Raw genomic sequence first — 25,211 nt, forward strand, 5'->3', positions numbered from 1 at the left:
TGCACGCGCCCGATGTCAGTCATCGGGCGCGCATGCGCAGAAGGGGATTTCGGGTCCCGGGACATCGGGGAGGACCAAGGTGAGTATTATCACCTCCCCTCATGAGGTGAAGCTTTTCTTTTTTAAAACTTTTTTTTCACTTTTCCGCGATCGCCGTTATCCATTGGATAACGGCGATCGCAGTACCGGGGACCGCTCACCACGGTCCCCGCTGACATCTCCTGCCTCCCGGCTACCTACAGGAGCCGGGAGCCAGGAGATTTTAAATCTCCCGCGGCTCAGGGCCTTCTGCGCATGTGGCTGACGTAATGCCGACTGGCGCCCATGCGCAGAAGACCGGCTTCGGGGCCCGGAGGACGAGGAGAGCGGGGAGCAGTGCGGTGGACCCGGGTGAGTAATTTCAGCTGCCCTGATGGATCCGATCCATCAGGGCAGCTGAATCTTTAACTTTTTCTTCAACTTTTTAAAACTTTTTTGCGATCGGCGCTATCCACTGGGGGAGGGGAGGGGAGGTCCCCGCAGCCCGGGATGACAGCTCCATGCTGTCGGCTACCTGCGGGCACCAACAGCATGGAGCTGTCATGTCCAGAGCCTGAGGGGCTTTATTCTCTGCAGGACACATGTTTTTACGTCCTCAGAGAATAAAGCCCACTTCGGGAGGACGTAAAAACACTATGGCCCGGTCGTTAAGGGGTTAATGATGGGGTATTATGAGGCGGCCTGGATCTTAGTGATGTATAATAGGGGGTCTCACCACCAGCAGACATCCTCCTGTCACACATTGTGCTTTCCAGCAGCCAGTCACATTCCACCTGTCATCCTTCAGCATGGTTACAAGGATCTGATTGGCTGTTGTGTACCCTCTCCCCTTTATCTCTTCAGAGACCCCCAGCAGCTGCGGCTCATGTATTAATCTGTACGGGACAGGAATATGGCGCAATCCCCTTATAATATGAGAAGCTCTACTTCATGCCCCCATGATAACACCTCCCGGCCGGCAGTGCAGAGCTGTTAAAGTCAGTATGTAAATATCGGGGTGTCTGGTGATTTGTTCCCTCACAAAAGGAAACAGGCCAGGAAGTGTTATCTTGGGGACATGTCAGTCAGTGACTATTTAGGTCTTCCTACATGCCCGCTTCGCTGCAGCCACTAGCTGACAGCACACACGTGTAGCGTAGCCAGGTGCAGACTCCTCCCACCTCATCACATGACTTACCCTGCGGCCCGCCTCAGACTTGGGAAGTCACCTGACCTCTGAGGGTCCTTACATAGGAAGCCTGCTCCTAACTCCTCCTCGGAAATGACGCACTGCACACTCCCTCGGTCTCCATGGAGACCGCATGCACCGGAAGTACGCTACTCCTGGCTGCCAGCTGATTGCTTCTGTCAGTCACCTGGCCGCGCTGCGCTCCCCGCACATTGTGATTGGAGCACAGGGAAAGGGGGCGTGGCTTCGCACCCGGAAGCGTCCGTGCCGGCCATGGCGGGCTGTGTGCAGGACCCCTGCGGGCTGCTGTGTGTGCTGCTCACCTACCTGAGCCTGGGCTATGCCGACTACGTCATCCTACGGCACATCCTGCTGCACAGCTTCCCCGGGAGGTGAGAGGGGGGCAATAAATATATGGGGGGTACAGGGGGATATTAGGTACTAGTTGGGGGATTCCTGGCACATGGTGACGGGGCCATCGGGGGTCCTGGGGAGGATGGAGGAGATCCCATGACCAGGGGAGGGGTGCAGAGTACAATGTGGGGTTCATACACCTCTGGGGCTTTGCAGGTTTCTCACACCCTATTACTTCCTCTGCAGCATTTGGGGTCCGCTCCACGCCGTCGGCTTCAATCTGGTGGTCTTCCTGCTGCTGGCCTGTCACACCCGTGCCGTCTTCTCTGACCCAGGTAAGTGCCCTCCGGGAACTACAACCCTGATGTGGTCGGGGTCTGCTGGGAGGGATGGGGGGGGGGGTTGTCCGCCTCTGGCCCTCTCTGGGGTGAGGCAGCCTTCAGCCAGTTCTTCGGTCCCTCTCTCCCGTCGGTGGGCAGTCATTAGACCCCGAGACACATTAGATGATCAGTGACTTCCGCTGACCTGTACTTGATGTGCATTGCCCCCCACAAACGCTTCTCGGGGTCCGGCCTTCTAAGTTCAGTAACTTTATTTGCCCCCCAACATTGTGACTTTAGTCCTTGGTCTTAGTTTGTGCTTTAACCCTTTAGGGATGGTCCCTTTACCGGAGACGGCCATTGACTTCTCAGACTTGCGCTCCAACACACCACGCAAAAGTGACCGGGTGAGTCATGGCAGCGCTGAGACGCCGGACCGCTGTCTGTAGCTGCCCCCATGATAACCATCTGCACCTCTCCGCAGGGTAATGAGGACTGGACAGTGTGCAACCGCTGTGAGACCTACCGCCCGCCGCGGGCTCACCACTGCCGCATCTGCCACCGCTGCGTCCGGAGAATGGACCACCACTGCCCCTGGTACGTCCCCCTCCGCTGCCCGCCGCGCCCTCCGGGTTATGTGTTCTTCTCATGGTTTTTCTGTATTTTTAGGATAAATAATTGTGTGGGGGAACTAAACCAGAAGTACTTCATCCAGTTCCTGTTCTACACGGGTGAGTCCACCGCCGCCGCCAGCAAATCTTCGCCAGCTCATAGTTGTAGTAGATGTGACATTCCAGTGCAGTCGGCCAGAGAGATGACCTCTATGAAGAGGAGCTCACATCTTACTCTGGGGGGCATTGTACAAAGACCATCAACTGTGGCTTTAGTAACTGTATCTCGTAGTGTTGGGCACTACCTGTCATGTCCAGCAGGTGGCGCAGCTTGCATTTTATCTGGACTAGTATCATACATTACTATTGGGTATTACCCCTTGTATCCAGTAGGTGGCACTGCTCCCATTAGTGCTGGTCTAGTATATTAGTGTTGGGCATTGCACGTTGTGTCCAGCAGGTGGCTCTGCTCCCGCTGGTACCAGTCTGGTATCAGAGATTGGTGTTGGGTATTACCCCTTGTGTCCAGCAAGGGGCGCTGTTCCCATTACCCCATGTCTAGTATTCTATAATATTGTTGGAATATATGTACTGCTTTTATTATCCCTGGTCTTCTAGTATCATACATTACTATATTGTATAAAAAGAAAGCAGTTTAGTACCGTGTAGCCAGTAGAGCGAAGTGTGACTGTCCGTAAGAGAAACCAAGTAATCTTGTAGATATGATACCTTGTAATGGCTAACAAAAATGCATGATGTTACAGCGAGCTTTCTAACCTCTCAGGGTCCTTCCTCAGGCTCAATGGAATAGATCAGAAGTGGCATATACTATATATAATACCACAGCAGGATGAGAAGAGGAGAAAATACTTAATAAGTCCACTGATAAGGGATGTGCAAGTTTTATGGTCTCTAAATTGGTGTTAGGGGGTCACCAGGCCAGCATGTTATCTCTGCTATAGATTTCTCATATTCTCCACTGATGCAAGAAGCCTCCTCCAAGGTTCATTCCATTCCTGAGAGTATCATGGATAGTTATAAACTTGTTCTCCCAAATTCTTCTGTGACGCTGAGATTTGAAATTGCCTAGAAGTATAATAACTTTCATGTGTTCTATGTTGTGTCCGTGACTAGAAAAGTGCTCCGCCGCAGGTAATTCTGTCTTTCTTTCTTTAATTGTGTTGCGATGAGACCTCGTTTTGTCCCGCTACTCCAGCATAAAGACCCCCAACAGGACACTTACTGCACAGAATGAGGTACATCATCAGACATGGAACATGTGAATGTCCGGGGATCTTATAGTCCTGCTGTGTGTTGGGGATCTGTATCCTGTCCGCAGTCCGTACATGTCAGCAGGTCTTACAGCTCCTTACATTACAGGGATCAGTTCCTTTTCCCACTATGTCCATCATGACAGCACACATAGAGGTTGCCCTTTGACCTTGTTAGGACAGGAAGAGGAGAGTTTTTAAGGCCGCCTCCCACCGCTATTCTCCAGTGTTCTTCCTGTCCCAACGGGACACAGGGAGTGTCTCCATGTATGCCGAGGATGGAAGATTGCTTACCGGGATTCGGCACTTCTTTTCTGCATCACTGCCCCGCAAATGTCGTACACCCCTGCGGTGGAAGGTCCGGTGGTTCCCTGCTCTGGAGAGTGGAAAGACCCACCCCCCACAAATAACGTGCATCCCTGCGGAGGAGGCAGGTGTTTACAGCACAGGGCGCGTTTCCGGGACCACTGTGGCTGGCGCATGTGCGGCACTCTGGGTACGCGGCTGCACTTTCCATGGATGGCGTGATCGCACTGTAATGACACGGCCGCCGATTTCATGATGACGCTGCCGCCCTACAGGGTATTAGCGCGGTGATGTCCTACCGCTGGGGGCGGAGCGATAGCGGACATCAGGAGCGCGCTTTTACCCCTTGAGCTCACCCATATGGGCAACATATTCAAGGCCTCTCCCTACAAAGACCTGCAGCAGTGATGGACAGCATGGAAGGCGACAGGGGAAGTGCAGCAAGTGTGAGTAGTCCACCTGGACAAAACCCGTGTTAAATCTTGCACTATTATCCTCCATTTAGTAGCCTCTCCTGCTTTTTTTTTTTTTTTTGCAGGAGGATACATCCAAAAAATTGGACAGTGAAAGAAGGCTCAAAAAGTGCACGTTATGCGCTAAGAAACTGGAGGATAATGCAAAGAAACTTATGTGTCGCGTTCATGTCAAAAACTGCTAAAGATGAACAGCCATCTTTAATGGAGGGGATCCGCCAGACTGTGCGGGAGGAAGTCCAGGCGATTAAAACAGCACATGCCTCCCAACCTCAGCCTGGGCCTTCTAGGTCTATAAAAAAGGCTTGAACGCAGGTCCTGGCATCTTCAGCCTCTGATATTTCAGACATAGAAAATGTCCGAGATTTCAGACTTTTCCACACCGGTCCTCTTAGAGGATGATGATCAAAAATATTACTTTTTGAACCAGGAACCAGAAGAACTCCTAACAGCAGTGCGTAACACGATGGAAGTGTCGGACGTCCAACAACCCAGGTCCATTCAGGACGAAGTGTTTGGCGGTCTGAGAACAAGATGCGGTGGAATTCCGCAGCGTGAACATTGAGCTATTAGTTTCAATAGAACCTAATAGCTGAGGGGCAACGCCGCGGATTTTCGCTGAGTAAAACGCGGCATAAATCTGGCAGTAGGCATTAGCCCTAAATCAAAAAAACATCACTTCCATTTGAGGATGCTTCACAGCTTAAGGATTCAATGGATCGGAAGGTGGAAGGGCTCCTCAAGCGTGGTTGGGAGACCACGGCAAACCTGATAGACGCCAACATCGCGGCAACGTCAGTCGCCCGCTCCATGTACATCTGGTTATCTCAGTTAGTCCCATCTGATGCAAAAAGCCTCTAGCGAAGAATTAGCAGGATGCATTGCCTTATTTAAAAAAAAAGCTACAGGCTTTTTGGCTGATGCTTCAGCCAAATACCGCTCGGCGTGCGCTGTGGCTCCGAGCATGATCGGGTGACACCGCTTCAGGAAACAAATTATGTTCCATTCCTTTCCAAGGGGAATTCCTATTGGGCTCTGTGCTGAACAAAATTTTGGAAAAGGCGGGAGACAAGAAGAAGGGGTTCCCATCAGATTTCCCCGCCAGGAGCAGTGCAGGGTTCAGGCAGCCTTTTGGTTCTAGGGTCCAAAGAGGCAAAGGCAAGACGGGCATGTGGTCTTCCGCAAAGGGAGGTAAGGGTAAACCTTTCCCTCTCCTTCCACCAAGACCCGAAATCAGGAATCTGTATAGTACCTTATTTATACGATTTATTGCTTATTTCAAAAAATGCCCAAACCATGGAACAACACTCAGACGAGACGCTGAGTCGTTTTACTGATCTGGGATGGTTGATTAATTTGGAAAAATCAAGCCTTCTGCCAGATACCCCAAAAAAAATTTCGAGGGCAGGTTTTGTTAGATTCCCGCAATTATTGCTCTTTTTTACCTTCCGGCAAAAGGATGGACTTAATGCTTTCCATCAAAAAGTTTCAGAGGAAAGATTGGGTCTCGATAAGAGACCATGGGGATTCTGGGCCAGATCTCAGCTTGTTTCTCCATAGTCAGCTGGTCCAGGATTCATTCCAGAACTCTACAACAAGAAATGTTGTCAGTGTGGGGTAGAAATCAATCTTCCCTAGATGTAAAATTTTTAGATTATCAGTAGCGGTCAAAACATCCCTAAATTGGTGTCTCACCGCAGAATCTTGGGAAAGGAGTTCCGTGGGATTCTTCTCCACGCGTTGTGGTAACTAGTAGATCAGGATGGGGGGGCAACAGTTGCTGATACTATCTTACAAGGTTCCTGGTCACCTTACGTCAGCTCCCTATCTTCAAATTATAGGGAATTTGGAGCTATTTGGCAGACATTAATCCAGGCAGACAGGCAGAAGATGCTCTGCAGGGACAGCATGTCAAAATCCTATCTGATAATGAGATAGCAGTTTCTTTCGCCACCAGAGTGGAACCAGGAACCCTCACCTGCAACACCTGGCAAAAAGGATATTTGACAGAAGAGAATGTGAGATCCCTGTCAGCAGTACACTTAAAGGGCTCTCTGAATGTGGTCGCGGATTATCTCAGCCAGAAGAAATTAAATTCGGGAAATTGGTCTTGAATATGGACGTATTCCGATCTTTAACAGCCCGGTGGGGCTCCCTGATAGTGATGTGTTTGCAGACAAAAACAATGCAAAATGTCGGAAATGCTATTCCTTAAACACCAGGGACAGACCGTTGGCACTGGACGCTCTGTCCCAAAATTGTAAGATGGAACCAGCGTATGCCTTTATCCCTCTTCCACTGATGGCTTGAGTCCTGAGAAAAATCCGCAACAGTCAAACCAAGGTTATTCTTATAGCACCAGCATGGCCAAAAAGATCCTGGTACCTGCTGTTAAAATACCTACTCATAGATGCTCCAATTGCACTTCCCGTGAGGCGGGACCTTCTGTCCCAAGGTCCAGTCTTCTGTCAGGAGATTCGCCAGTTGAAGCTAACGGCTTGGCTCCTGAGCGGCATAGGCTGAGGAAGTGGGGATTGCCAGACAAGGTCATTGAAACGCTGCTTAAGAATCCACTTCAAAAATATATTCTAAAGTCTGGGAAAAAATTTCCCAGTGGTATAGACCTCATATTCCTGACACGGATGAACCTGACTTGATAAAAATTTTAGAACTTTTACATAATGGTCTGGACATGGGTCTTAGTCCCAGAACTCTAAGAGTTCAAGTCGCAGCTCTTAGCTCAGTGTTCGATCGCCAGTTAAGTAAAAATTAATGGATACGTAGGTTTTTGCGGGGGGGGGGGGGGGGGGCGCGGCAGACTTAAACCCTTCATCAGGAAGTCAATTCCAGCCTGGGATCTTAATATAGTTCTGGATAGCTTATGCCATCCTCCATTTGAACCAATAGAGTCTATCAATTAAAGTGGCCTTTTTGATGGCCATAACAGCTAGAAGAGTTAGTGAACTTCAGGCCTGTCTTGTAGGGAACCCTATCTAAGAGTCTTGGACGACAGGATAGTTTTAAAACTTGACCCAGGGTTTTTTCCAAAAGTAGTGTCTAGTTTTTTTTACATAGAGTTCCTTCCTGCCCCTTTTTTTTTTTTTTTTGTCAAAACTTCACAAATGCTAGAGAACAAGCATGCATAGCCTAGATGTCAGGCTGCCGTATTGGCTTATCCACCAATCTCGCAAACCTTCAGAAGTTCAGAAAAACTATTCCTCCAGTTTCAGGGTAGAAACAAAGGAAAGCCATCTACAAAGGATACCATTGCTAGATGGTTAAGATTAGCCATACAGGAAGCATATAAATCTAAAAATTTGGTGGTTTCAATCGGCCGAACAAATATGTAAGGCTGCTACCTGGTCTAGCATCCACACCTTCACTAAGCATTACGGGTTGGACCTACACTCCGAGAGGGAGCTGGCCTTTGGACGGAAGGTCCTTCAGGCTATAATAGCTCCCCACCCACCCCCTTCCCCTTGTGTCCATAATAATCTGGTATTGCTTCCATATGTGCTGTCAGGATGGACGAAGTGGGAAAAGGGGAATTATTCTTACCGATAGTTCCTTTTCCATGAGTCCGTCCTGACAGCACATACTTACCCCCCCTATTGTGATTACTGTATATGTAATGTTCAGCACACTTGTTTGTTTTGTAGTAACAATAAAAAGGATTTGGCCTCATAACCGTTGTGGTGATTGGAAAGTCACTGGAGAATAGCAGTGGGAGGCGGCCTTAAAAACCCTCCTCTTCCTGTCCCAACAAGGTCAAAGGGCCACCTCCACGTGTGCTGTCATGATAGTTCCTTTTCAATAAGTCCATCTGTAAGAATAATTCCTCTTTTTGTGTGTCCGGGGGATTATAAAGTTCCTCAGACTTTGAGGTTGCCTGTAACATAGAAGGAGAGGGTCCAGGAATATGGTTCTCAGACGGTCATCCTTGTGTCGGGTATGATGGAGTTTCTTTGCAGGTTTCCTTAGTACCTCTTGCTGTTAATTGTAGGTCACTACTAGAAGTGCACAATCATTTTCTTCCTTCTCTGCATATTGGAGCAGTTGATTCCTGGGTATCCTGGTGGCTCTGGTGATTTGGTCATCAGTTGAGGTGGGATGATAGCCCTGATTTATAGATGTCCTTGTAAGATGGTGTAAATGTTCCTCTGTCTGTCTGTTGGGTTGGAGCAGATCCGGTTGTATCTGATGGCCTGGCTGTAGACAATGGACTTTTTGATGTGTTTCATAGAATTTGGGAGTAGAAGTTTATAACCATCTTTGACGCTCTCAAGACCGGAATAAACATTGGAAGAGGATTCATGCATCAGTGGAGAATGAGAAATACTATAGCACAGATAATATGCTGGCCCGGTGACCCCCTAGCACCAATGTAGAGACCACAAAGCTTTCACATCCCTTATCAGTGGACTAAGTATTTACTCCTCCACTCATCTTGTTCTGGTATTGTTCTAAGTGCAAATTAACGTGTGTGTATGTAATATATATATTACACACAGATAAACTGTGTAAGGGTACGTCATGGCTGTAAGGTACTTTCTGCAACTGGACGTACCCTTACGTCATGTGGATAGCACGAGATCATAAGTGATCTCGCTCTATCCAGCAGCGGGAGTCGGCTGTCACGGATAGCCAGCCTCCCATTGCAACAGCAGGGGTGCATCAGAGACCAAAAATCTATGGCAGAATTGATGCGTTTTCTTTCCCTGCGATCAAAAATAAATGAATAATTAAATAAAAGTTTTACATTGTAGTCTATCTACCCAAAAATTGCACCGATTAAAAACTACAGTTCGCAACACAAAAAACAAGCCCTTATACGGCCATGTAGACGAAAAAATAAAAAAGTTATGGCTTTTGAATAATGGAGATTAAAATCCGCCAAAAACTATTGCATCCTTAAACCCAAAATAGGCCATGTCCTTAAGGGGTTACAAGGTATCATATCTACAGGATTACTTGGTTTTTCTTGCTAAGAACAATCGCACTTTACTATTGTGTATTACTCCTTGTATCCAGCAGGTGGCACTGCTTCCATTATTTGTGATCTAGTATTGCACATTAGCATTGTGTATTAGGTTTTTGTGTCCAGCAGGTGGTGCTGCTCTCAACTAGTATGGTACATTAGTATTGGGTTTTACTCATCATGTCCAGCAGGTGGCGTTGCTCTCATTAGCTCTGCTCTAGTATTTTACCTTAGTTTGGGGCATTACATGTTGTCTCCTTGCAGGTGATGCTTCTAACTAGTATCCTACATTAGGCCTCCTTCCCACGAACGGATTTCCGCCGCGTAATTCGCGGCGAAAATCCGCTGCGTTGCACGCAGCTATTAGGTTCTATTGAACCTAATAGCTCCATGCTCACGATGCGTAATTCCACCGCGGAATTACGCACCGCGATTTCTCCCGTCCTCACCCGCAGCATGCTCTATTTTCTGCGGGTGAGGACGGGCTGTACGCACTGACGGCTTCCATTGCAGTCAATGGAAGCCGTCCATTCACGCTATCTCCCGCTGTAACCAGCGGGAGATAGCGTGAAAAAACGCTTTCCCGCCCACCGCCGAGCGTCATATGACGCCAAATGACGCGGTCCGGCCGCGTCACGTGACACGGCTGGTGACGCGAGAGCGGTGGGCGGTGACGAGCGGTGACGAGCGGTGACGCGGCGGTGGTGGGCGGGGAAGCGATTTCACGCTATCTCCCGCAGGTAAGTATAGGGGCTCTGGGGGGCGCCGTGACGGGCTTCACAGCGGAATATTACGCTGCGGAGCCCGTCACGCTCGTGGGAAGGAGGCCATTGTGTTGGGTTTTACCCATCATGTCCAGCAGGTGGTGCTGCTTCCATTAGAACACCCTAGTCAGTAATCCTACTGGTTAGGGTTTGGGTAGTCGCGCTCCTGCAAATGGCGCTGATCATTACTACTTGTTGCAGGCCTGACAAGCCTTTATGCTATGGGCTTAGTGCTGGCCACCTGGCTGTGGCCTACCAGGAAGGGATCAGTGGAGGACACGGAGAAGGCGGCCCCTGCTCACAGCCACGTACAGACGTAAGTTGTTTCGGAGAGCGCAGCTCTGAGTGACTATGCGCACCGACGCCGCAGCTCTTATATGACCTCTTCTTCCCTCAGCGTTCACTGCATCCTCCTCCTTGTGGAGTCCATCCTCTTTGGTCTCTTTGTCACCGTTATCTTCTATGACCAGGTAAGTGTCCCACGCAGTGTTTGTCCTCTGTTGTCAGCCATGCAGCGGCAGGAACTGGATGTGTCGCCCAGAATGCTGCAGGAAGCCCGCTGGTTCGTGGGGATTGGATATTTCTATGCTTTCTGCTCTTCCAGATCGTGTCGATCATCACAGACGAGACGCCCATCGAGCAGCTGAGGAACCGACTGCTGAAGGAGGCGAACAAGGAAGTCAGTCACACCCGCAAACCAAAGATGGCGCTCCTGCGGGAGGTGTTCGGCAGAGGTAAGTGATGTCAAAAATGCTGTCTATCCATTCACTAGAGAGTAGCGGCGCTATCACTGAGAATTCAGCCTATCCAGTCACTAGAGAGCAGCGGCTACATCACTGAGAATGCAGCCTATCCAGTCACACTAAAGAGCAGCGGTGACATAACTGAGAATGCAGCATATCCATCACTAGAGAGTAACGGTGCCATTACTGAGAATGCAGCATATCCATCACTAGAGAGTAACGGCGCCATCACTGAGAATGCAGCATATCCATCACTAGAAAGTAGCAGCGCCATCACTGAGAATTCAGCCTATCTAGTAACTAGAGAGTAGCATTGTTATGACTAAGAATGCAGCCTGTTCAGTCACTAGAGAGTAGCGGTGACATCACTAAGAATGCAGCCTATCCAGTCACTAGAGAGTAGCGGTGACATCACTGAGAATGCAGCTTATCCAGTCACTAGAGAGTAGCGGTGACATCACTGAGAATGCAGCCTATCCAGTCACTAGAGAGTAGTGGTGACATCACTGAGAATGCAGCCTATCCAGTCACTAGAGAGTAGCGGTGACATTACTGAGAATGCAGCCTATCCAGTCACTAGAGAGTAGCGGTGACATCACTGAGAATGCAGCCTATCCAGTCACTAGAGAGTAGCGGTGACATCACTGAGAATGCAGCCTATCCAGTCACTAGAGAGTAGCGGTGACATCACTGAGAATGCAGCCTATCCAGTCACTAGAGAGTAGCGGTGACATCACTGAGAATGCAGCCTATCCAGTCACTAGAGAGTAGCGGTGACATCACTGAGAATGCAGCCTATCCAGTCACTAGAGAGCAGCGGCTACATCACTGAGAATGCAGCCTATCCAGTCACTAGAGAGTAGTGGTGACATCACTGAGAATGCAGCCTATCCAGTCACTAGAGAGTAGCGGTGACATCACTGAGAATGCAGCCTATCCAGTCACTAGAGAGTAGTGGTGACATCACTGAGAATGCAGCCTATCCAGTCACTAGAGAGTAGCGGTGACATTACTGAGAATGCAGCCTATCCAGTCACTAGAGAGTAGCGGTGACATCACTGAGAATGCAGCCTATCCAGTCACTAGAGAGTAGCGGTGACATCACTGAGAATGCAGCCTATCCAGTCACTAGAGAGTAGTGGTGACATCACTGAGAATGCAGCCTATCCAGTCACTAGAGAGTAGCGGTGACATTACTGAGAATGCAGCCTATCCAGTCACTAGAGAGTAGCGGTGACATCACTGAGAATGCAGCCTATCCAGTCACTAGAGAGTAGCGGTGACATCACTGAGAATGCAGCCTATCCAGTCACTAGAGAGTAGCGGTGACATCACTGAGAATGCAGCCTATCCAGTCACTAGAGAGTAGCGGTGACATCACTGAGAATGCAGCCTATCCAGTCACTAGAGAGCAGCGGCTACATCACTGAGAATGCAGCCTATCCAGTCACTAGAGAGTAGTGGTGACATCACTGAGAATGCAGCCTATCCAGTCACTAGAGAGTAGCGGTGACATCACTGAGAATGCAGCCTATCCAGTCACTAGAGAGCAGCGGCTACATCACTGAGAATGCAGCCTATCCAGTCACTAGAGAGTAGCGGTGACATCACTGAGAATGCAGCCTATCCATCACTAGAGAGTAGCGGTGACATCACTGAGAATGCAGCCTATCCATCACTAGAAAGCAGCGGTGACATCACTGAGAATGCAGCCTATTCCTCCTTGGATTGTGATGTGATATAATGCAGTATTTCTCCCCCACAGGTTATATGATCTGTTGGCTCTTCCCGTGTAACAGTCCCCCATCGTCTGGTCGCCCCGCGTACAGCTACCTCCCTGACTATGACGTCTAGAGTCCCAGTCCTGATTATTAGGGCTCTGGATGGAGTCTGCACCTTCTTCTCGGCCTCCACCACTAGTGTCCCGTCACATCTGAGGTTCTGTCGCCGGTCAGTATTACATGTTGGCGGGGGCCCTGCTGTCTCCACAGTGGGGGTCCTGGGGCTCCTTGATCTGGTTGCACTACTCATTTACTGTTACATCTGCACAATCCCATGGCTCCTCTGCTGCCCTCCTGTGGTCAGTGTGTAGAATGCACTGGTGGCTTCATTTTTGCTCCTCAGACTTTTTTTGTACTCCTGTTGTGTGTTTTTAATTGTGGTGTTGGATTTGATCACTTTTTGCTGTCGCTACCGAAGTGGATTTTTCTACATTGTCAAACCTGACGGACATTTACCTGCTCATGCTTCAAATTTAATTCTGTAAATGACAGCACTTAGCAGTAGGGGACGCTCATAGGCACTGGATGGTTTTATTTATGTATTTTTAGATTGACCTTTTTTTTTTCATTTTTTTACCGCTTTACTCTTCTCGGTTATGGCACAGCGTTCCTCAGAAACTCAGATTGCTGCTCTGTCCCCCATCCTTTACACTGCAGCTCTGCTACTTTACATTGACCGCCATGTATAAGCGCACAATCAGCAGGAAGTTGGTACGCGCAGAGCTAATTTACTCTACAACGAGGCCAGACTTATTATAAATCATTGTCTGGAAAACTTCTGCCGAGGGTGGAGCCTGGACATTGGAACTGTTTGTATCATATAGTTGCCGTGATGTTACGATGCCCTCCTTGATGCCGGAGTCATTTTAAGTAAATGATAGGAGGCAGATAAGTGGAAGGGTTTTGGTGTATCTGGCGACCATTAATCGCTTACTTTCTGACGTGCGAAAGTGATCAAGTCATACAAGTCGTTGTATGTTTGTGCAACACAGAACTTGTGTGATGTATTAACCCATTGTTTGTAATGGGTTAATGTACGCTGGTATCTTTCCTTTCACATCTATGCCGCGAGACGGGAAAAACTGCAGGAAGTTCCTTTTCAAAGCGAGATTGCTGAAGATTCGGTCCTTATTTGCTATGGGTGAGTTAAAAATCGCATGAAACTAGCATGTACGCTACTGGTCAAAAGTTCTAGAACTCCTTAGTTTGTCCACTTATCTTTGACATTAACACAGTTCAAGTCCAGCAAATAACATGAAATTGCTCAAGTGTAAGTTGGAAACCTAAAAATATTATGAAATATTTACCTGAAACACAATAGTCTGAATTTATGATTTTAACCATAGGGCAAATAATGGTTTGAAATTGGATGCAAATATTCCAGCAGGCGTCTTAACTTTTGTAGATGACTTTCCAACCCTCAGTGTTGGAACAGACTACATTACAACAGGGTGGGATTTGGACAGTTTTGCTCCTCAGGACAGAACATTGCTATTATCAAGGGCAATTAAACAAAGACAGTTGGACATTGATAACCCTTAGAAGTGTAGGTCTGTCCTACAGCAAAAAAGCTGAGGTGGCAGTCAGTAGAGTTTTCTATACCATCAAAAGGCAATTGGAATCTGGAGGAAACTGACAGGAAGAGGTCTGGCCGACCAAAGGCAACTGCAAAATCGGATGGCAAGTATTTGAGAATCAACAATTTGTGTGATCGGCACCTCGCAGCACAGAATCTTCAGGCACAGCTTAATGCAGCAATAAATAAATTCCTCTGTGAAGAGAAGACTTCTATCTGTAGGTCTGACCGGTAGAGGATCAGGAAGAAAGCAAGGCTAAGACTGCGAAATAAAAATACTTGCCTGGCCAAGCCCCACCTCTCACGGACTGATTTGGAAGAAGGTCTTAGGGATTGAATCTAAATTTGACCTCTTTGGTACATCATGCAGGGTTTTTGTACACCATTGAGTAGGTGAAAGGATGGTTCCTCAGTCAGTGACACCAACTGTCAAACATGGAGGAGGCAGCGTGATGCTCTGGGTCTCTCTTGCTGGATCCAGAGCTGGCAACTTGCACAGGATGACTGGCACACTGTACAAAAAGGGCTACCACAGCATTTTGATATGTCATACAATACCCGCTGGTGTATGCCTAGTTGGTCCGGGGTTCATATTGCAGCAAGACAATCATCCAAAACTTACTTCTAGGTTATGTCAGAACTACTTGAGAAGACAAGAAGTCAATGCACTTCAAAGAATGGAATGGCCTGCAGTCTCCAGACTTAAAGGGGTTGTCCCGCGAAACAAAGTTGGGGTATACACTTCTGTATGGCCATATTAATGCACTTTGTAATATACATCGTGCATTAATTATGAGCCATACAGAAGTTATTCACTTACCTGCTCCGTTGCTAGCGTCCTCGTCTCCATGGTGCCGTCTAATTTTCAGCGTCTAATCGCCCGATTAGACGCGCTTGCGCAGTCCGGTCTTCTCCCTTCTGAATGGGGCTGCTCGTGCCAGAGAGCTGCTCCTCGTAGCTCCGCCCCGTCACGTGTGCCGATTCCAGCCAATCAGGAGGCTGGAATCGGCAATGGACCGCACAGAAGACCTGCGGTCCACCAAGGGTGAAGATCCCGGCGGCCATCTTCGCAAGGTAAGTAAGAAGTCACCGGAGCGCGGGGATTCGGGTAAGTACTATCCGTTTTGGTTTTTTTTTAAACCCCTGCATCGGGTTTGTCTCGCGCCGAACGGGGGGGGGGGGCTATTGAAAAAAAAAAAAAACGTTTCGGCGCGGGACAACCCCTTTAAACGCCATGGAGCTTGTTTGTGATGAACTGGACAGAAGGGTGAAAGCAAAGCAACCTACAAGTGCAGCACATTTGTGAGAACTTCTGCAACAACGTTGGGAAGAAATTTCTGAACAATATCTGAATGCCTCGATTGTGTAAAGCTGTTATCTCATCTACAGGGGGTGACTGCAAAGAGTCTAAAATCTAGATTTAATTTGGTGAAACAAAGCTATTCCATTATTTATATTCATGTTAACTTGTTTGTTCTCCGCTTTCATTTCATCAACACTGAAAAAGAATTAAAATTGAACTTTTATTGATTCTCTTGTTAACATCATATGTATTTAATAAGATGGACAAGTACTGAACATCAAGAACAAGATCATATGTTTGTCTCTTCCCCCCCCCCCCCCCCCCCACTCCTTTCCTTTTCCGCTCTTGCAAAGGTATCAATATTTAGCACATGGGTATTGCTTATCTGAGGCATTTTCTGAGTTATGAATTACAGGAGTGATATCCCTATACCTATGTATATCACTCACAACGATCAGTATCTCCACACGGCATCAGTATTCTCCATGGTATAGACACAGAGCTTATTAGTGTCTATGTATAACGATCCAACATGGCGCATGCGCAGTGCATCATTCTTAGCAATTGCAGATAGTTTTAGTTGTAAAACTCCCGACTTTAGCTTAGATGGAATTATTGTATAAGGGAGTAGAGAAAATAAAATTAAAAAAAAATCATTCTGCCCATGGATGTCAATATCCTTTCCATAAGATCTGATAGAGATTATATATATAATATAAATTTACGCAACTTTCTTATCTCTTTTCCCTCTGGTGGAAGAAAAGAAACAGACACCATTGCTGGAGATACAAACCTATAGAGCCTTGTGTGGCGCAGAGTGTAAGCTCTTGCCTACGACCTGAAGGTTGCAAGTTTAATCCCCACATGGTTCAGGTAGCCGGCTCAAGGTTGACTCAGCCTTCCATCCTTTCGAGGTCAATAAGTAATAATTACCTGAAAGCGCTGCGGAATAAGTTGGCGCTATACAAATACCAAGATTTATTTTTATTTATTTAAATGACAGTCTCTATATACGTCAGTGGGCTCTCCTCCCATATATCAGACTACATATGTGTAGTTTGGGTGAACATACATAAACCCGATCCAAAACATATATGCTCTTGTTCTTGATGTTCAGTACTTGTCCGTCTTATTAAATACATATGTTGTTAACGAGAATCAATAAAAGTTACGTTTTAATTATTTTTCGGTAATTAAGTTAGATATAAGTATTTCCACTGCCCCTGTGACTTACAGCTGCCATCGCAGAGTATTCGAGGCATTAACTGTAAATGTCAATAACTGGGAAAATGGAGGTGGTCTAAAACTTTTGTCCGGCAGTTTACATCCAAGTTTCATGCGAGCGCAATGCAGTTTTTATTGTTTCCTATTGAAACAACATGCGCTTTTCCACCCGCATACAAAACGTGTGATTTATTTATTTATTTTTTTTTCGTCTTGCAAGAACATGGCACACATGCAAATCACGGGTTTAAAGGCTCCTTCACACGGGTAATGCGATTCTTGGCCGCACATGTTACGGCCGCAAAGGGACCGAAAACTGCATGAGCAGTGGTAACCGCAACCAAGTCACAGCTGCATTTCCCATTTAAGCGCCCATTCAGATGGGCAGGGTGCAGTGTATGCCGCAGACCCAAATACCGTCGGACGGGGGAAGAGAATTTATCTCTGCTAAACTCCCTCTTCGCCGTTTGTCGGCTGCCGGTAAAGGGAGGAGGCAGGACAGGGGGGAGCTAGTATGTTAAACTCCCTCCGCGTCTCGCTACCTCCCCTTGCCAGCAGCCGGCAAGTGGCGGAGAGGAGGGGGGAGTTTAGCAGAACCGCTCCTAAACTCCCTTCCGCCTCCCTTTTCCAGCAGCTCCCATAGGCCGACGTATTCCGGCCAAAAGATAGGTCTAGACCTAACTTTTCCAGTCAGCGTAAAATCGGTCGGAATGCGCATCATGTGTGCTATCTTATATCAGCCTTGTTAGTCCATCCCCCGCACTGCATGGCTAGGGTTCTCCTCCCCCAGTCACAGCCAGAGCTGCATCATATTATACTCTAGGCACACCCGAAGCTACTTTCCTTTTGACTTCTCAGCCTGTGATGTGGCCTATTTCTCTACTGCCCCCTGCAGGTAAATTGTTGTTATACAGTATCCACTGCTGCACTTTTCTGAGTGGTCAGCAGAGGGCGCTCATTGTGCACTTTTCTTAGGCTGTTCAAGAGAGCCACGTAAGCCATCTGCAGGAGGCATGAGGGTCTGGCGGGCTGCACACTACAACCCCCACCGTCCTCTGGGGCCACCACTGCAGTCACCTCTGTTACTTCTGACCAAGAAGGTAATTGCTCTTCACAGTTGTGGGTGGGGTACATGGCGCTCTGCACCAGTGCACTGTGGGTAATAGCGCGGCAGAGCTGCTGCAGTGTTATGTGGCGCTGACGCAGGTATCATCCGGTATTTTCAGCTTTAACACCAAAATCCCCAACATCCTCTTCTTTGTTCGCTGTATGATATATTTATTGCTTTTGTCTCTTTCTATGCTTTGTATATAAATACTGCCCCCTGCTGGATTTCTTGGGGTGTAATAAATAAAACCAGTGGTTGTCTGTCTTGTGCTTCATCTCTCACAGTGACTTCACAAAGTCAACCCTATCCCTAAGGCTGGGTTCACACAGGGCGGATTTGCTGCAGAAGATTTTCTCAAATCTCGTCCACACGGGACGGCGAATCTGTCGCCGGCCACAGTATGTCCAATTTTTTTTTTGTTCCGCTGTGACCACTCTCTCCTCCCACAGAATTTCCGCCTGCGCCCGCCTGCATACGATTGCATTACAAAACGCAATCCTATGCAAACAAGCCGATTTGTCCGCGTGAAGACACGCGCGGAAAACAAATCGCGGTAAGTTCTATTTAGGCGCGGGTCTCGCGGGGGCCCGCACAGAAATGTCACTACGGACGCGCTGGTTGGGCGGCAGCCGGCACATCACAGAGCTTCGGAGACGTGGAAGCAGGTGAACCGCACTGGTCACTGCATGGGCGTGGGTCGGATCCTGCTGAGAGAATTCTCGCAGCGGGATCCGACCCGGCTGTCTGCAGGCGACCATGGGCTTAATGAAGACTATGTCCATCCAGTTCAGCCTGTTTCAACCACCTTGTTGATCCAGAGGAAGGCAAAAAGCACATTCAGGGGAAAAAAAACTCCTTCCCGACTCCATAATGGCAGTCAGAACAATCCCTGGATCAACCTTTGATATTTCCTACCTAAATGTAAGACCCGGAACAGAAACCCCGCTGGTCAGCTAATGTCTGTATGTCTTTGGGGGTTATATCAGTGCTGGAACGTTATAAGAAGAGAGGCTAATATCACATTGACGATGGCTCTGGCGGTTATATCTGTGCTGGAGCGTTGTATGAGGAGCAGCTGATATCACATACCCAATGTCTCTAGTTGTAATATCCATGCTGGAGCGTTATACGAGGAGCGGCTGATATCACATACACAATGTCTCTGGTGGTAATATTGCTGGAGTGTTATACGAGGAGCGGCTGATATCACATACACAATGTCTCTGGTGGTAATATTGCTGGAGCGTTATATGAGGAGCAGCTGATATCTCATATACAATATCTCTGGTGGTAATATCATTGCTGGAGCGTTATACGAGGAGCGGCTGATATCACATACACAATGTCTCTGGTGGTAATATTGCTGGAGTGTTATACGAGGAGAGGCTGATATCACATACACAATGTCTCTGGTGGTAATATCATTGCTGGAGCGTTATACGAGGAGCGGCTGATATCACATACACAATGTCTCTGGTGGTAATATCATTGCTGGAGTGTTATACGAGGAGAGGCTGATATCACATACACAATGTCTCTGGTGGTAATATTGCTGGAGTGTTATACGAGGAGAGGCTGATATCACATACACAATGTCTCTGGTGGTAATATTGCTGGAGTGTTATACGAGGAGAGGCTGATATCACATACACAATGTCTCTGGTGGTAATATTGCTGGAGTGTTATACGAGGAGAGGCTGATATCACATACACAATGTCTCTGGTGGTAATATTGCTGGAGTGTTATACGAGGAGAGGCTGATATCACATACACAATGTGTCTGGTGGTAATATCATTGCTGGAGCGTTATACGAGGAGCGGCTGATATCACATACACAATGTCTCTGGTGGTAATATCATTGCTGGAGTGTTATACGAGGAGAGGCTGATATCACATACACAATGTCTCTGATGGTTATATTGCTGGAACATTATACGAGGAGAGGCTGATATCACATATACAATGTCTATGGTGGTAATATCAGTGCTGGAGCGATATACAAGGAGCGGCTGATATCACATACCCGATGTCTCTGGTTGTAATATCCGTGCTGGAGTGTTATACGGGGAGAGGCTGATATCACATACCCAATGTCTCTGGTGGTAATATTGCTGGAGCGTTATACGAGGAGCAGTTGATATCACATACACAATGTCTCTGGTGGTAATATTATTGCTGGAGTGTTATACGAGGAGCAGCTGATATCACATACACAATGTCTCTGATGGTAATATCATTGCTGAAGCATTATACGAGGAGAGGCTGATATAACATATACAATGTCTATGGGGGTAATATCAGTGCTAGAGCACTATATGAGGAGCAGCTGATATCTCATATACAATATCTCTGGTGGTAATATCAGTGCTGGAGCATTATACGAGGAGCAGCTGATATCACATACCCGATGTCTCTGGTGGTAATATCAGTGCTGGAGCGTTATGCGAGGATCGGCTGATATCACATATACAATGTCTCTGGTAGTATTATCAGTGCTAGAGCACTATATGTGGAGCAGCTGATATCTCATATACAATATCTCTGGTGGTAATATCAGTGCTGGAGCGTTATGCGAGGATCGGCTGATATCACATACCCGATGGCTCTGATGGTAATATCAGTGCTGGAGCGTTATACGAGGAGCAGCTGATATCACATATACAATGTGTCTGGTAGTAATATCAGTGCTGGAGCATTAGTTTTCGGAGGTGAGAGGAGCAGAGTGCAGGCTGCAATCAGCTGCTGATCCACATCAGAGTCAGAATCTGCATCAATGCTGCGGAGTTAAAACTATGGAAAATCTGCAGTATTTCTGCTACGTGTGACCGTTCCCTGAGACAGTGTCCCGGATCGACGCTGTGCCAGCTGTACGCAGTCACGGGTGCGTTTCTGTTGGCACCGGTGCGTGCCGCCCGTGTAGTGAGCCCAGTCTTCTCCATTGCTGGGTTTTGTGTAGATGGGCCTGTCTTGTGCTGGCCCTTTAATGTGGTTTCTCCTTTGGCGCGCTGCATCTGCTTTATTTATCTACAAGTCCAGCTGTGACTCCTCATCGTCCGGGCTCGTAAATAATAGGAGAAGAGGTTGTTGTCTCTGTCATCAGCCGTGCCCCCTACATCGCCTGGTACCGTATACTGGTAACGTTCGAGGATGTTACCGGCGCAATTAGTAGCTCGTTATTTACAGACTGATTAACTCCTGCATGACCAGCACCGTTGCTCAGAGCCAGGAGGGTTTGCGACTATGGAAATACTGGGTGATCTACAGATGGGGACTGTAATGGCGGCATTACTAGATGTAACTCCCAGACACTTATGTGCGCCATTGTCTTCCTCTTCGGTGATTCCCAAACTTTCTGTACTTTCCGGAGTTATTACATGTGATTGATACAGCAGGGGGAGGGGCAGCGTTATAATTCATTCTTGTATTATTTTAGCTGCCGTTTAATTGGACTTTGTTTGTTTCCTCTCTAATCCACAGAACATAAGCAGCCTTGTCTGCCCGTGTGCCATCGTTATGTCTGCTGCTCCGTGCCAGCTCGCACCTGGCAGACATTGTCACTTTCATGCGAGGGTGTGACTGTCTCCTACTCGCCAATTTTTATAAACTGTCTGCAGGGAGAACCTAGAGAGCGGTAAAAATGTTTTGTGTTGGTCAGGCCCCTTTTTACATGCTTAGTAATTTCCCCCGTTTGTGCCCCCACACTGTAATGAGCACCTCCTTTGTGGCCCTCACAATAGTAAGCCCCTCTCCCTTGTGAGTTCCCATAGTGATAAGCCTTCCTTCTTTGTGGCCCCGTCAGTAATGGGGTCATTTTGCCTGGAAGGTGTTGTCCATCGGCTTTAAATGAGTTGTCTAGTTTAAAATTATTGCTGTCTTAGCCTCGAGATAGGTTATCAGTCTTGAATCTGCCACCTGAGACCCCCGCTGATCAGCTATCTGCCAGGCCAGTGTACTCATGCACTAAGCCGATTTCTGCAGGAAGCAGACAGCTCTGTTCTTACTGCAGTGCTCAGGTTTGGTATTGCAGGCCACGTTCGCATTCAATTTCATAGCAACTTTGCCCACAATACTAAGCCTGACCACTGTATTAAGAACGGAGCTATGCATGAGCTCAGAAAACAGCATATTGGTGGGGGTCTTGGTCCGAAGACCCCCTCTGATCCACTATTGATCACCTGTCCTGAGGATAGGTCTCACCAGACTCGGCTTGCTTCTCAGCAGTCAAGACACATGCTGCCTGACCACTGCGGCCAATCCCTGACATCAGCGTTTGTACCACTGAGGCAAGTGATTGGCTGCAGCCATCCTGTGTGCAGAAGGCACATGATCGGGCTTCCTGGAAGGGGGAGTGGTAGAGGCGAGTGCAGTGTTGTTTTAATTCACAGCATTCGGGTATATAAAAATATATTTAAAGCCTCTGGACGACGACTCTTTCCTTTGCGCTCTTCACCTTCCCGAAAATGCCAACTCTTCCAGAAGTGCATGACGTTTCAGCTTTTTATGGGAGATTTGGCAAGTATTACGGGGGAAGGGCTCCTCTGCCATATGCCGACCTGGGACTGCTGCCTCAGAGGGCATTCTACAGGACCTAAGCGGGGCAATGAGGTCACTATGAATGCTGGGACAACTGTGCGGATCACTTTTACTACAGGGGTTATGATGGGCATCACTATTACTACTAGGGCCAGCATGGGCATCGCAATTACTGCTAAGGCCACCGTGGGCATCGCTATTACTGCTAAGGCCACTGTGGGCATCGTTATTACTGCTGGGGCCACCGTGGGCAACGCTATTACTGCTGGGCCACCGTGGGCATCGCTATTACTGCTGGGCCACCGTGGGCATCACTATTACTGCTGGGGCCACCGTGGGCATCGCTATTACTGCTGGGGCCACCGTGGGCATCGCTATTACTGCTGGGGCCACCGTGGGCATCGCTATTACTGCTGGGGCCACCGTGGGGATCGCTATTGCTGCTGGGGCCACCGTGGGGATCGCTATTGCTGCTGGGGCCACCGTGGGGATCGCTATTGCTGCTGGGGCCACCGTGGGGATCGCTATTGCTGCTGGGGCCACCGTGGGCATCGCTATTACTGCTGGGGCCACCGTGGGCATCGCTATTACTGCTGGGGCCACCGTGGGCATCGCTATTACTGCTGGGGCCACCGTGGGCATCGCTATTACTGCTGGGGCCACCGTGGGGATCGCTATTACTGCTGGGGCCACCGTGGGGATCGCTATTGCTGCTGGGGCCACCGTGGGGATCGCTATTGCTGCTGGGACCACCGTGGGGATCGCTATTACTGCTGGGACCACTATAACATAGTAACATAATATGTTAGGTTGAATGAAGACAATGTCCATCTAGTTCAGCCTGTTTTAACCTCCCCCTTGTTGGTCCTGAGGAAGGCAAAAAAAAACTGTGAGCCAATTAGCTCCTATGGAGGAAAAAAATTCCTTCCTGCCTCCATAATGGCAGCCAGAGTAATCCCTGAATCAACATTTGAGATCAACATCCCTGCTGGTCACCTAATGTCTATATCCTGTAATATCATAGCACTCTAGAAAGATATCTAGTCCCCTCTTAAAGCCCTCTATGGATTTTGCCATCACCACGTCCGCAGGCAGAGAGTTCCACAGTCTCACTGCTCTTACAGTAAAGAACCCACTTCTGTTTTGGTGATGAAACCTGCTTTCTTCTAGACGTAGCGGATGCCCTCTTGTTACCGTCGCAGTCCTGGGTATAAACAGATCGTGGGAGAGATCCTTGTATTGTCCTTAATGTATTTATACATAGTTATTTGCCACTTAACCGTCTTTTTTCCAGGGTGAATAATCCCAATTTTGATAGCCTCTCTGGGTATTCCAGTCCTCCCATTCTGTTTATTAATGTAGTTGCCTTTCTTTGTACCCCCTCAAGCACTGCAACATCTTTCCTGAGCAGCGGTCTCCAGAACTGTACACAGTATTCCATGTGAGGCCTGACAAGTGCCTTATATAGTGGGAGGATAATGTTCTCGTCCCTCACCCCTATACCTCTTTTTCAATGCACCCAAAACTTTATTTGCTTTTGCAGCAGCTGACTAGCATTGATTGTATGAATTCTCGTATAATTTTGTATCGTCTGCAAATATTGATACTTTACAATGCAGTCTCTCTATCAGGTCGTTGATAAATATATTGAACAGAATGGGGCCCAATACTGAACCCTGTGGCCCCCCACTAGCAACAGTGGCCCAATCAGAGTATGAACCATTTATTACTACCCTCTGCTTTCTATCATTGAGCCAATTCTTTACCCAATTACACACGTTTTCACCCAATCCGAGCTGTCTCATTTTGTATATTAGCCTATTATGCGCCACAGTGTCAAATGCTTTAGAGAAATCCAGACATACCAGATCAATAGACTCTCCCAGGTCCAGCCTAGAACTTACTTCATCGTAGTAGCTGATCAGATTGGTCTGACATGATCGCCCCCTCATGAACCCATGCTGATGAGGGGTTATACTGTTTTTTTCCTTGAGGTATTCTAGGATGGCGTCTCTCATAAACCCCTCAAATATTTTTCCAATTATTGAAGTGAGACTTACCGGCCTGTAGTTACCAGGCTCTCCTTTGGACCCCTTTTTGTATATTGGAACCACATTGGCAATGTGCAAATCAAGTGGTACAACCCTGGTCTCTATAGTGTCCATAAATATAAGAAATAGCGGTCTAGCTATCACGTCATTTAGTTCCCTGAGAACCCTTGGGTGTATTTCATCTAGCCAGCCAGTAATTTATCGATTTTGATCCTCTTTAACCTGTTTAAGGTATGCAATATTTAGAGGGGGGTTCGTTTTATTCCCCTGTATCTCGAGAGTGTGGCATTTTATTTTCATTCGTGAATACACTAGATATAAACTATTGGGATCACTATTAATATTGGGGCCACTATTGGGGGTTGATATTACTAAGAGGGCCATTAAGGGGGATACTATTACTCTGTCACTTCAGAAAAGTCTCAGTGGTTCACACATGTGTTGGGTACATTGTGTAATGGCACTGTCATTGCCTGTAAAACTGAGTGTTTTTGGTGGTAGGAGTGGACACCATTTCATCGCCTGAGGCCGCACATAGGCTTGGGGAACCCCTGGGCATTACCTCTCTTTATTCTGTATCCTGCTGATACATCACACGGAAACAAT

At 47.8% G+C, this 25,211-nt stretch overlaps 1 protein-coding gene across 1 annotated transcript; it reads left to right on the forward strand.

Annotated features, from left to right (window-relative positions):
• Positions 1 to 1,450: 1,450 nt before the first annotated feature.
• On the forward strand, positions 1,451 to 15,543 carry LOC136633218 (palmitoyltransferase ZDHHC3-like). Its single transcript, XM_066608765.1, has 9 exons — positions 1,451 to 1,599; positions 1,808 to 1,896; positions 2,215 to 2,288; positions 2,366 to 2,478; positions 2,551 to 2,612; positions 10,486 to 10,600; positions 10,682 to 10,754; positions 10,889 to 11,018; positions 12,793 to 15,543. Exons 1-9 carry the CDS (start codon positions 1,481 to 1,483, stop codon positions 12,879 to 12,881), a joined length of 864 nt encoding a protein of 287 aa, XP_066464862.1. The 5' UTR covers positions 1,451 to 1,480; the 3' UTR covers positions 12,882 to 15,543.
• Positions 15,544 to 25,211: the final 9,668 nt, after the last annotated feature.

Source organism: Eleutherodactylus coqui, chromosome 6 (genome assembly GCF_035609145.1).
Source record: "Eleutherodactylus coqui strain aEleCoq1 chromosome 6, aEleCoq1.hap1, whole genome shotgun sequence".
Classification (NCBI taxonomy): domain Eukaryota; kingdom Metazoa; phylum Chordata; class Amphibia; order Anura; family Eleutherodactylidae; genus Eleutherodactylus; species Eleutherodactylus coqui.